This window comes from Paroedura picta, chromosome 8, assembly GCF_049243985.1.
Source record: "Paroedura picta isolate Pp20150507F chromosome 8, Ppicta_v3.0, whole genome shotgun sequence".
Lineage (NCBI taxonomy): Eukaryota > Metazoa > Chordata > Lepidosauria > Squamata > Gekkonidae > Paroedura > Paroedura picta.
Window position 1 is genome coordinate 102,078,869 of NC_135376.1, and position 13,242 is coordinate 102,092,110.

The following is a 13,242-nucleotide window of genomic DNA, read 5'->3' on the forward strand; positions in this document are numbered from 1 at the left end:
TCTTGCCCCCTCCCCCAGGCACGCCGGGGCTCACAGTGGTGGCTGCACATGGAGCTGAATAGGCCTTTTGCAGGAAGGGTTTTCCTTCCTCTTCACCCCCCCCCCAGCGGTCTCCGTTTTGTAGCTTGTGGACTTTGTGCTGTCCATGCCTGTGCGGTGTTGTGTATATTTCTTACGTAGAGTAGATATATGGAAGTATAATACTGAGTTCCCCAGTTACACCATTTTTTGCAAACCTTGAACACACATGCACACTCCACATGGCAGAGACACTTCAGGCAGTGGTAGTAGCGGTGGGGAACACTTATTCCTGTGGCTTTCCCTACAAGCTGTAAACATATGTGGGGTGAGGACTGTGGAGATCTTCTGGGAAGGGAAGTGCGACCAAAACAGGAGCCCTCTCCAAAGGAGAGGTGTGGCCATTTGCATGTGAAAGAGAAAAGGGGCATGTTTACACCTCCAATGAAGATGCGGCACAGGTAAAGGTAAAGGTAAAGGTATCCCCTGTGCAAGCACCGAGTCATGTCTGACCCTTGGGGTGACGCCCTCCAGCGTTTTCTTGGCAGACTCAATACGGGGTGGTTTGCCAGTGTCAGGCGCACAGGAAACTCACAACAAAACTTATTCAAAAGAAAATAGTTTTATTGATTAGCACTATACGCATTGGACTGAAAGTCAAATCTGACTCGAAGCCAGATTTGCCTCAGCTTATCAATACATTTCTCCCGCCCAAAACTTGACAGTTCCCAAGGAGGGGGGTTAGTGAGAAAAGACATATGTGAAACAACAACAGGATTCCAAACTCCCATCCTTGAGAGAATTGACAACAACCCTGTGTGCCCATAACAAGATAAGGTTAGAATAACATCACTATTCTATTTTATTGCTACAAACTACAAGGCCGGGGCTAGCAGGCGCCAGGTTCAATTAAGCAGTATAACTGACATGGAGGAACTCAGGCTAATTTATGACAGAGATTCTACAATCCTGACATCCCTCCGCATTAAAACTAACTTCACTCCTCCATCTAGCCGGCATCTACTGGGCGAGGACAATCCGGGAATGCCCGATGGAAAGCCCGGAGGAGGCGGGGTGCCTTCACATTCCTTGCCTCCACCCACTCTTTGTCCCCCGAGGGGAAATCTTTCCAATCGACCAGATATTGAAGGCGACCCTTGTGCAAACGAGAGTCTAAAATTTGGTTGACTTCATAGTGGGTGTCTTTATCGATGAAAATTGGCACAGGCTGGTCTGGAGGAGGGTGCCACTCGTCAGGGACCGGAGCTCTCCGCAGCAGGCTGGAATGAAAAACCGGATGCACATTCCTATAAGTCTTTGGTAAAGCTAGCTCAACAGTCACAGTATTAATCAGTTTTATCACTTTAAATGGCCCCACGTATTTAGGGCCAAGTTTCTTTGACTTCTGTTGGCACCTCAGGTTCTTAGTAGACAAATAAGCCAGGTCTCCTACTTTCCAGTCAGGTGCAGGTACTCTTTTCTTATCCGCTTGAGCTTTATAGGCTTGTTTTGCCTCCTTGAGGCTAGCTACAATTTCTGGCCAACCTGTACTGATGGTGGCTGCCCATTTACTTATGTCAGGAGCCTCAGTGGAGTGGAGCTCCCAGGTGGGGGCTGTTGCTAAATCAGTCCCATACACTACTTTGAAAGGTGATACCCCAGTTGAGGCGTGAACCCCATTGTTGTAGGCAAATTCAGCCATCGGTAATAAAGAGACCCAATTGTCTTGCTGGTGATTGATGAAACAACGTAAATACTGTTCCAGGATTTGGTTTACCCTTTCGGTCTGGCCATTTGATTCAGGGTGATAGCCTGAAGTGAGGGCTTGCTCCACCCCCAAAAGTCTCAGGAGTTCCCTCCAAAACTTAGAAACGAACTGGGGGCCCCGATCCGTCAGGACACGTGTCGGGATCCCGTGCAGACGTACCACGTGTTCAATGAAAAGAGAAGCCAATTTTGGTGCTGAAGGCACCCCCGTGCAGGGAATGAAGTGAGCCTGTTTGGAAAAAGCATCCACCACCACCCATATAACGGTGTTCCCATGGCTGGGAGGGAGGTCCGTAATAAAGTCCATAGTGACATCTGTCCATGGACGAGAGGGGGTGGGCTGTGGTTGCAATAGCCCCTTTTTCTTGCCTCCAACCGGTTTTGAGGCAATACAAATAGGGCATCCCTGCACATATTTCTCCACATCTTTGCGCAGGGACGGCCACCAATATTGTCTCCTGACTAGGTGCAAAGTTTTTACAAAACCAAAGTGTCCAGCAGTTTTTGCGTCGTGGCAAAGTTTCAAAACTTTTCCCCTGGCCGCCACAGGAACAAAGAGTCTCTCGCCCTTAAAAAAGAGCCCCCCCTTCTCAGTCAGATCAGGGCGGAGGGAGCAAAACTCCGGATCTTGTGACATCTCCTTCTGGACCCAGCCCCCTGGGATGGGCGTATCAGTCTTTACGTGGCTGCGCGTCACAGCGGCCATCCCTAGTTGGGCGGGAGTGAAAACGGTGTCCACCAATGGGTCTCGTTTGCTGTTGTACTGGGGCAGGCGCGATAATGCATCTGCCAAAAAGTTCATTTTACCCGGCAGATGCTTTAGAGAGAAGTTGAAACGGGCGAAAAACTCTGCCCATCTCATTTGCTTGGCGGAAAGCGATCGGGGCTGCTTAAGTGCCTGAAGGTTTTTATGATCCGTCCAGACTACAAATGGGGTCGCGGATCCTTCTAGCCAATGCCTCCAGGTGGAAAGGGCCAATTTTACTGCAGCCGCCTCTTTTTCCCAAATTGCCCAATTTCGCTCTGCCCCTGAGAATTTCTTTGACAGATAGGCCAGCGGGTGTAACTTTCCGTCCTCCCCCTCTTGGAGGATCACGGCCCCCATCGCTACGTCCGAGGAGTCTACTTGTACAGTAAATTGCTTAGAAGGGTCAGCATGGGCCAGTACGGGTTCGGACGTAAACAATAACTTTAGTTGGTCGAATGCGTTTTGACAGGGGGGAGTCCACAGAAGGGGCGTCCCCGGGCGGCTCGCCGTTTTTCCCCCTTGTTTGGTTTTCAACAAGTCAGTGAGGGGCAGCGCCACTTTGGCAAAATTGGGGATGAAAGTCCTGTAAAAATTAGCGAACCCTAAGAAACTTTGCAGTTGCCTCCTGGTGCGGGGAGGTTCCCAAGCCAGCAAGTCACGCACCTTGCCAGGGTCCATCTCAATCCCCGCTTGGGAGACACGGAACCCCAGAAACTCCACCGCATCGCGGTGGAACTCACATTTAGACAGTTTAGCAAACAATTGGTGCTTTCGCAAGCGGTTGAGCACTTCGCGCACCAGATCAGCATGACTCTCAACATTCTCAGAATACACAAGAATATCATCAATGTAAACCAACACCCCTTGGTACAATAAATCATGCATAATTTCATTAATCATATTCATGAACACGCCCGGAGCGCCGGCGAGGCCGAACGGCATTACGGTGTACTCAAATTGCCCCAGGGGGGTGTTAAAAGCCGTTAGATATTCGTGCCCCTTCTTGATCCGAACTCGGTAATAGGCTTCCCTCAAATCCAATTTTGTAAAAATTCGTGCCTTCCCCAAGTGGCCCAACAAGTCTTTTATCAGGGGGAGCGGGTAGGCATTGCAGGTGGAGACCGCATTCAACCCACGGTAGTCAGTACACAAACGTAGCGAACCGTCCTTTTTTTTTACAAAAAGGACCGGGGCCGCCAATGAAGATGTGGCCGGTCTAATAAAACCCCTCGCCAAGTTCTTATCCAGAAATTCTCTAAGCTCCGCCATTTCCCGGGGGCTCATGGAATAAAGTTTGGCTTTGGGGAGTGGTTCCCCTTTCTTTAATTCAATGGCACAGTCAGTTTTGCGGTGGGGGGGTAGTTGGTTGCACTCTACCTCCGCGAACACATCAGCAAAGTCTCGATACTCAGGAGGGAGCGCTGTCCCCCCCGATCCCAAAGCGGCCACAACCCCCGTCAGTGGGGAATCCCGCGGTCGAGCGTGCTGCTCGCAGGCGGGAGAGGTAAAGTCCACGGTCCCTTCTTTCCACTTCACTAGGGGGTCATGTTCCTTCAGCCAATCCAACCCTAACACACAAGGGAAGGCAGAATGAGGGGCTACCAAAGGCTGGATTTGCTCCCAATGTTTTTTTATGTCCAAGTCCATTGGGCGCGTTTTTGCCGTGGCCTCCCCTCCGGGAGCACATTTCCCATCCAATTGGGTGATGGGCAAGGGTTCCCTCAGCGGCACCTTTCCCACCCCCAAAGTCTCGGCCAGTGCTGGGCTCACTAGGGATTGGGTGCACCCTGAGTCCACGATACACCGGACTCCCACTGTTTTCCCCGACTTGGGGTTGGAGAGCTTGGCAGGTAGGAGTAGTAAGGGGGAATCACTCACCACGCGTTTGCCCCTGTTGGCGGCCTGCTGGCGGGGCGCCTTTACAGCAGACCGTCCTCGTTTCCCGACTGCTCCTCGGCTTGATCCTCGTCCTCCAGCCCGCTTCCCTCCTCCGAGTCGTCCACTGCTGGCACGGCAGTCACCGGCGCCAGGAGAGACTTGGCACTTTTCTTGGGAGTGGGTTTCTTGGCAGGCTGGGCTTTCGGCGGGGCGCTGCTCACGGCCCTCGGGGTCGCTGTTGCTTTTGAGGGGCAGTTTGCGAGAAAGTGCCCCGCTTGGCCACAACCCAAGCACAGCCCTTTTTCCATGCGCCGGGAGCGCTCAGACGGCTCCAACTTGGCTCGGGGCTTGGTTTTCGCCGGGGTGGAAGTTTTCGCCACGGTTTTGCCTGCCAGGACTTGCACCATCGAAGCTCGCTCCAATCGATTTTCCATCTCCCCAGCCAATTGGACCCAACCTTCGACTGTAAGCGGGTCTTCCAGGAGGAGGCATTTGTCTGCCAGAGTAGGATTGAGGCCCCCCACAAACGACAGCACACGTTGGGGCTCCGTCCAGTCCGGCACCGAGGAAGCCAGCTCTTTAAACTCCCTGGCGTACTCGACCACTGACAACTTCCCTTGTCGGTGAGCCCTGAGTTTCTTCTCCGCGGTCTCTCGCTCGAACGGTTCCACGTACATCTGGCGCAGGGCTCTCATGAAATGGTTGTAGTCACGAATGGCTTGGGGGTGATAGCGGTACAAGTCCACAAACCACTTGGCTGCTTTGCCTTCTAGGGCTTGGCCCACGAAGCGCACTTTCTCAGCATCATCCTGGAAAGTGAACCCCATTTCCATCATGTAGGCCTGGAGGTGCACCAGAAACGTAGGAAAATCGGAGGGGTCTCCGGAAAACTTAGCCTTGAATTTATAGGTGCTCCGCATCTCCACACCCCGGAGGTGGGCTGGTAGGCGCCCCGGGCCCCAATCCGCCGGTGCCGGGGCCGGTGCTGGGGGTCTTGCGCCGCGGCCGATGCCTCGTCCTCTCCCCGCCGCCGCTCTTGCTCGTTCCGCCACCCGGGCTGCCTCCGCTGCTCGCGCTGCCGCTCGCGCCGCTTCGCGCGCCGCTGCTGCCGCCGCCGCCTCGGCTCCCGCAACGTCCGCTGCCGCCGCCGCTGCTGCCGCCGCCGCTGCGTCCTCGCCTCCGTCCGCGCCGTCTCCTCCGGCTCCATCGCCGCCCGCGCCGCCTTCGTCCTCTCGCTCCTCGCCCTCGCCTTCTTGTCCGCGTTGCTCTCTCGCTCGAGCCTCTGCCTCCGCCTCGATTTCCAGCTGCGCCCTGGCCCTGGCCAACGCCTCAGCATCCGCTGCCGCTTGCGTGTCCGCCATGCCGTGCTCCCGCAGTGCAAGCCCACCACTCACTCGTCGCAGGCTGGTATCGTGCGCACCACCACCACGCACTTCCTTCAGCAGGCGTTGCGTTCGGCGCTTCTCCTCCGGATCCAACCGACCCGAAAGATCCTGCAGCCAGTTAGTCACCCTGTCCAGCTTGTACTGCAAGTCCTGTGTCTCACCCACAGGCTCCAGCGCGTAGCTAGGCAGTCCCAGGTGCTCCGGCCACCTCTCGTCCCCAGTAGGGCGGTCGTATTTTGACAATCGCCTGCGCTGGGTGACGTGTCGTTCCAAAAATTCCTCGGGCCCCGGGGTTGTCCCCGAGATTGCCCGCATCATGCCCGAGCTGTGCGGGCCGGCACTCGCGCCGTCGCCCTGGGAGAGGTCCCAATCCAGGCCCTCTCCCTGCTCAGAAAAAGTATGTCCCTCGCCCTGCATTTTGCAGGTGAAAGGAGTTGTGAGATTTGACTTGATGTCAGGCGCACAGGAAACTCACAACAAAACTTATTCAAAAGAAAATAGTTTTATTGATTAGCACTATACGCATTGGACTGAAAGTCAAATCTGACTCGAAGCCAGATTTGCCTCAGCTTATCAATACATTTCTCCCGCCCAAAACTTGACAGTTCCCAAGGAGGGGGGTTAGTGAGAAAAGACATATGTGAAACAACAACAGGATTCCAAACTCCCATCCTTGAGAGAATTGACAACAACCCTGTGTGCCCATAACAAGATAAGGTTAGAATAACATCACTATTCTATTTTATTGCTACAAACTACAAGGCCGGGGCTAGCAGGCGCCAGGTTCAATTAAGCAGTATAACTGACATGGAGGAACTCAGGCTAATTTATGACAGAGATTCTACAATCCTGACAGCCAGTGCCTTCCCCAGTCATTACCGTTTACCCCCCAGCAAGCTGGGTACTCATTTTACCGACCTTGGAAGGATGGAAGGCTGAGTCAACCTTGAGCCGGCTGCTGGGATTGAACTCCCAGCCTCATGGGCAAAGCTTTCAGACGGCTGCCTTACCACTCTGCGCCACAAGAGGCTCTTATGCGGCACAGAGGGGCCCCTAAATGCTAGAACAGCTCTGTGTCAGGTTCCTGTGTGCCTGCCTTCATGATCTTGCCACACAATGCCCTCCTGATCTGCTTGATACGGGCTAACTAGCAATAAAGCCCATTGTGCAAAGAAATACAGCAGGATCTAGAAAAGAGTTGTTGGTAAGAGCCGTCCCCAGAGCACCGCACTGCTCCTCCCCTGCCTCAGCCTGTGGGCCACCCTTCGTCTCTGCCATCCTCACTCATCTCCAGATGACAAAGATCAGCCCCCCAGGCAGAAACGGATGCTCTGTAGCAGTGGTCCCCAACCACCAGTCCAGGGACCGGTCCCGGTTTGTAGATCAGTCAGTACCGGGCCGCGGCTCCTCCCTGTCCTCCTCCCCGGCTGCTGCCTCGGGGGCTGCCGGCTCACTTTTGGTGCTCTCCAGCGGCTGCCATGCTGGGGCTCCCCCTCGGCGTGGCACTGCACAGCTGCTGCTGGCAGCACCCCTCAGCAGGCGGCAGGAAGTCAAGGGCACCGTCGGGAAAGCAAGTGGAGCAGGGTCTCAGGCGGTGGCAGCAACGTCCCTGGGCAAAAGACTGGGCCACTTACGCCTTTGAGTTCACAGGACCTTCCTGGCAAAGGCTGGTTTTTATTTACCAGGCCGGGCTTGAGCAAAGTCCCCGTGTCTCTCCAGCCAGTGGCTCATTCGCCATGGCCAGTAATGGGCTCCAAACAGTCTTTCTTTCGCTCTCCCGGCACTTTCCAGACTCGCAGGATCCTTGTTGGTCTGTCTGTCGCTGGGGTTTCTATGGGGGGTTCAGCCCTTTTCAGCCCTTTTCTGACAGTACTGGGTGATGCCTGGAATTTCCCCTTCTCTAATTCTGGACAAGAAGCTCTTCTATGTCCCTCTTGTTGACAGTGATAACACACTATCCCTACCTGTCTGTTTTGTGGGAATGTCCTGCCTTGCGGGGTTGCTGTTAGATGACTTAATTTTCCCTAAGATGCCCCAAATTTTATTTTTCTTGATGGGGGGTGGAGAAAAAGATCCCCAGCCCCCAAGTCCACCTCAAGCTCATCTAGTAAAGCGGCAGCTTCAGCCACTGTTTTTAGATTTTTATTCCTTAGGAACCATCTAAACCTTACCTATAGAACTGTAGTTGCTGTAGTTCTAAAAAATGTTATGACTTTTCCCCAGGAGAAAATGGATGATTTGGAGGGGGTACTCTTTGGCTTTGTGCCCCACTGAGGTCCCTGTCTTTCCTACGCTCCATCCTCAAATCTCCAGGAGCTTCCCAGCCGGAATGTGGCAGCCCTATTCCCTTGTCCCAGCAGGGTGGGTGGGTGGGTGGGGGCTTGGCAGCCATATTCTAACCCCATCAACCATTCCTCAGGAGGGCCAGCCCTTCCCACACCACCACCCCTCCCTGTCCAGTACCTGAGGAACCATCTCTCTACCTGCACCCCCAGAGAGCCCTTCACTCCACTAACACCAACAAACTGGTGATCCCTGGACCCAGGGGAGCATGTCTGGCCTTGAGCAGAGCCAGGGCATTTTCAGTCTTGGCTCCCCCTTGGTAGAATAAAGTCCCAAAAGAGATCAGGGCCCTGCCAGAGCTGAAACAATTCTGCAGGGCCCGTAAAATGGAGCTCTTCCACCAAGCCCTTGGTCAAGGCCAATGGCAACAACATCCAAAGACCCCGACAGCTCTCCCACCACCAGCCTGCCCTCAGTGAAACCGTCAAAAGCACTCCCAAAGTCTGGTAAACTTCAATTGCCCCCAAGTCATTCCTAGACAGATGCAGAATCTGTACAGTGATGCCTTTAATGTCAAAACAGTGATAAGTTGTGAGTTATAGATATGTTATGGGTTCATGAATGCTTTTGTATTAGGCCAAGAACTTGTATTGTATTGCCATTTCTCTATTTACAATGTAAACAGCCCTGAGGCGGTATATATATTTAAAATAATTTTTTAAAACATCTGAACAAATACAACATGAAAAGCAGTCCTCCCACGCTTGAAGGGCTGGAGTAGACTGAATGCTTCTATGCCCTCTGGGCCAGGCTTTCTCAACCAGGGTTTCCAGACAGCCCTGGAAGGGTTTCCTGAGTGGGTGAGAGTTAATATTTAATATATTTTTTAAATTTGTTAAACATTTATTGGGTGATGTGACCATATATATAGTCATGTTAATGCGCCAATGACAGGCCTGGAGAGGGTTCAAAAGAAATTCAAAAGAAATTCCGTCTAAACATCCAGAAGAAGCTCCTGACTGTGAGAGCGGTTTCTCAGTGGAACAGGCTTCCTCGGGAGGAGGTGGGTTCTCCATCTTTGGAAATTTGTAAACAGAGGCTAGATAGCCATCTGACGGAGAGGCTGATTCTGTGCATTTTACCACCTCTGACAAGCCAAACTACTAATGTCTTACCTGGAACCAGAGCACCTAGCCATAGTGATCCATGCGATGGTCACCTCTAGACTGGACTTCTGCAGCTCACTCTACGCAGGCCTACCCTCATCCTTGATCCAGAAACTACAACTGGTGCAGAATGCTGTGGCCAGGATCCTCACCAAAACATCATGGAGATCCCACATCCAGCCGATACTCCAACAACTCAGTTGGCTCCCAGTTGAATTCCAGATTAAGCTTAAGGTTTTGGTAACCACCTTTAAAGCCATACGCGGTCTGGGCCCAGTGTCTCTGAGAGACCGCCTCCCTGCCTATACCCCCAAAAGAGTCTTACACTCCGCCACCTCCAACTGGCTGCGGATCCCTGGCCCTAAAGAGGCACATCGGACCTCAACAATGGTGTGTCATTGTTGTTATATTGTTATATTGATACTGATACTGTTACATGTAAATTTTCTGAAATGTTTTCTGTAAACCGCCAAGAGCCGTAGGGAAGGGCGGTATAAAAATCTGAATGAATGAATGAATGAATGAATGAATGAATGAATGAATGAATGAATGAATGAATGAATCTTCAGCAGTTCCGGGGGTGTCCTGCCAGGCCCATGGCTGAAGCCTGGGGACACGAATAAAACACGGCCTCCCTGCTCATAAAACATAATACCAACCACCCAACAAACATAAATTCCCCTTTGGAAGGTTTTAAAGAGGTGGTTTAATATTAGAATTTAACTAATATATATTAATATATATTTATTTTAAAACATTGTGAAGTTGTATACTACTTGTTACCCGCCCTGAACCAGTAGGGAAGGGTGGGCTATAACAATAAAGACCCATTCCGTATCCCCCAAAAGATGTCATCCCTACCAATCAAATAGCAATAACTTCTTGGGAGCCGTTTCCACAGCCTGCATAGTATCCAAACTGCATTCCTGGCTGGGCAGGCAAGGTCACATGTGGGAAACGCTCCCCAAATTCACAGAATTTCAGCTTTCAGAAGACCAAGATGCTATTTTTAAAATGCCCTAAACTGGTCTTTTGAAACATCCCTGTTAGTCATTGCAGGAATTCCAGAAGTTTCTCCCCCCCCCTCCCCTCCCCTCCCCAGTGAGCATATCCTTTATGAGGAAAATTCATTATCTCAGCAATGAGCTGTGACATGGAAAATGTGACTGCCTCCCCCACCCCCCCACCCCCCAGCCAGCATAGGGCTGTTTGAGATGGAGCGGGCACATTATGCGCTGTGGAATGGCAGGAGTCAGGAGCTGCCTCCCACTCATTTCCTTTTCTGCACCACCTTCAGAACCTGTCAACTTTTTCATTTCTCCACCCCCCTCTTATCGCTTCGGAGAAAGATTCCCAGAGGGATAACCATGTTAGTATACTGCAGGAATTGGAAACCAGAGTCTTGTAGCACTTGAGAAACTAAATGTTTTTATTCTACCAGAAAATGTTGTGGACAAAAACTTCATTATCAGTTAGAATAAAAATAGAGGAGGCAGAAGACTCCTGTTCCTTCTTTGGAATAAGCCACGCTGTCTTTTGCTAACAGATAGAAAACAGCAGAGTTGCTCATGCACAGGTCCTAAGGACACTTTGTGGTTTTTAGCCGTTTGTTTTTTCAAGCTCTACCTCTTTTTTCTGCATCTTGATTACCGTTAGGAATTTTCTGGGCTAGGGATGGGCAGGAAACTTTGTTCAACTATAGCATTATACTGCAACACTAATACAAGCTCAAAAGGATTCGAAAAGAAAAGGAGGAGGCCTCTCCTGCTAGCCCACCCAAGCCCTTGTGAGCGAGCCTATCCGGAGCCCAGGCCTGGAATCCAGACACGAGGAACACGTCAGCTCCCCTGTCTGCCCCCATCTGGAGCAGCCCCAGACTCAAGATGCGCCATGTCAAATGTCTCCCCCCCCCCCTTCCTTTGTCCGGGCCTCTCTGGCACTGATCGCTCCCCATCTCACATCCACACGGAGCAAGAACAACCAGCCGGCTGCGTGTCCAGAGACGGATTTGCACGGCAGCCCATCTGAAGGCCCGCATGTCTCTTCACAGAACTCTTCCCTCTGTTTCCATCTGTGTGGTGTCTTTGGTTGGGGGGGGGGATCCATTACTTTCAGCATCAGCCCGGCAACATGCTGTCAAACCAGGCTGGGTGGCCAGCTCATTTTGCACAGAAGACGATAAAACCAGAAACACATCATGAATAGCTGCGGCCACATCTGTAATGTATGCAATTAAAAATAATGTACACAATTGTTTTACCCAGCCATATTAATTTCAGTAGCACAACAGGCACTGATCACATCGCTGTATGTAATACTAAGGAACACATGAGGACTTGCCAGTGGGGCAAAATGGGAAGAGAAGCAGTCCAGAAGTCTCCTCATGAGCAAGCATCTTCCTTCAGGTGCTGCTGTCTCCTCCCTTGTAGTCCTCTGCTCTCTGTCCCAACAGCAAGTACTAACGGCTACACTGCAGGCAGGGGACTGAACAATAATGGCAGGCTTAAGTGCTTGGGGGCAGAAAAATGCCCCCCCCCCGGCATTTGTTTGCATGATCACTGTTTGTCTTGAACAATTTCCTTAAAGTGTCCTTTTGTCCCTCGTTGCCTTATGAATCAGCACAAGAAAGTGTAGTAAATGGATAGTAAATGGAACATGATTAGGAGTTGAGGAAAACTGCACCCCCTGATTTTTTCCTCCTCACTTTCTACTCCGATGTTCCTAGAAGCTCAGATGCAGTAAAGAAGTTGTGTTCGGCGGTTCCTGTGAGAATACGGATATATTGCCTTCCCTTCCCCACGAGATTACAAAAGAAAGAATGGGAAAATTTAGCTTCATTCAAAAGTGTCCTTCTAGAACTTCTGATGAAAAGGTCCAAGCACAAAAATGTGTTTGTTGCCATGAAAGTAGGGTAAGTAGGAAAGAAGACAACAAGCACTTTGGATCTATTTGATTCTGTTGTTCACATCTGCACATTCTGGAAAAAAAATGCAGAACAGACTTCCAAATGGAATAAAAACCTGCATGAATTCTAGCCTATACCTGTGATCACAGCCACTGCTGTGGCATATTTCACCTCTTATGAGGTTATCCTGGAGCAGGTGGACTGCTTCAGTTATGGCAACTGAAACTATACTTTAGAACAGGGGTAGTCAAACTGCGGCCCTCCAGATGTCCATGGACTACAATTCCCAGGAGCCCCTGCCAGCGTTTGCTGGCAGGGGCTCCTGGGAATTGTAGTCCATGGACATCTGGAGGGCCGCAGTTTGACTACCCCTGCTTTATAATAATGGTTCTCAACCTTGGGGTCGAGACCCCATTTGGGGTTGCTTGGCCCCTTCTGCGATGTCACCATTGATGGCTGCCACTGTGGTGGTGGCAGCGGCAACAGCAGCCCACGGAGGCAGGTGGTGGCGGCGGCAGGCAGAGGCGGTGACCGGCGGAGCCATGACACTGTGTCAGGATTGTAGAATCTCTGTCATAAATTAGCCTGAGTTCCTCCATGTCAGTTATATTACTAGATGGGGCCCGGCGCCTGCTAGTCCCGGCCTTGTAGTTTGTAAGCAATAAAATAGAATAGTGATGTTATGTTAACCTTATCTTGTTATGGGCAGAAAGGGCTGTTTGTCACCTCTTTCAAGGATGGGAGTTTGGAATCCTGTTTTGGTTTCACATATGTCTTTTCTCACTCACCTCCCTCCCTTGGGAACTGTCAAGTTTTGGGCGGGAGAAATGTATTGATAAGCTGAGGCAAATCTGGCTTCTAGTCAGATTTGACTTTTCAGTCCATTGCGTGTAGTGCTAATCAATAAAACTATCTTTCTTTTGAATAAGTTTTGTTGTGAGTTTCCTGTGCGCTTGACATCAAGTCAAATCTCACAACTCCTTTCACCTGCAAAATGCAGGCTGAGGGACATACTTTTTCTGATCAGGGAGAGGGCCTGGATTGGGACCTCTCCCAGGCCGAAGGCGCTGGTGCGGGGCCGCACAGCTCGGC

The 13,242-nt window shown here is 51.3% G+C and overlaps 2 protein-coding genes across 45 annotated transcripts in view; both read right to left on the minus strand.

Annotated features, from left to right (window-relative positions):
- The window catches only part of SORBS1 (sorbin and SH3 domain containing 1), a 268,843-nt gene that overhangs the window by 173,732 nt on the left and 81,869 nt on the right, over window positions 1–13,242 (minus strand). The gene's annotated exons all lie outside the window — the stretch shown is intronic.
- On the minus strand, window positions 655–6,626 carry LOC143844068 (uncharacterized). The gene is made up of 2 exons (XM_077351084.1): window positions 4,412–6,626; window positions 655–1,298 (listed from the first exon to the last, which is right to left on the minus strand). The coding sequence occupies exon 1, from the start codon at window positions 6,211–6,213 to the stop codon at window positions 4,453–4,455; it is 1,761 nt and encodes a 586-aa protein (XP_077207199.1). The 5' UTR covers window positions 6,214–6,626; the 3' UTR covers window positions 655–1,298; window positions 4,412–4,452.

What these genes read in the sequence shown, in the direction of transcription:
- LOC143844068 (XM_077351084.1), bottom strand. Translation starts at nt 6,213, where the DNA reads ATGCAGGGCGAGGGACATACTTTTTCTGAGCAGGGAGAGGGCCTGGAT.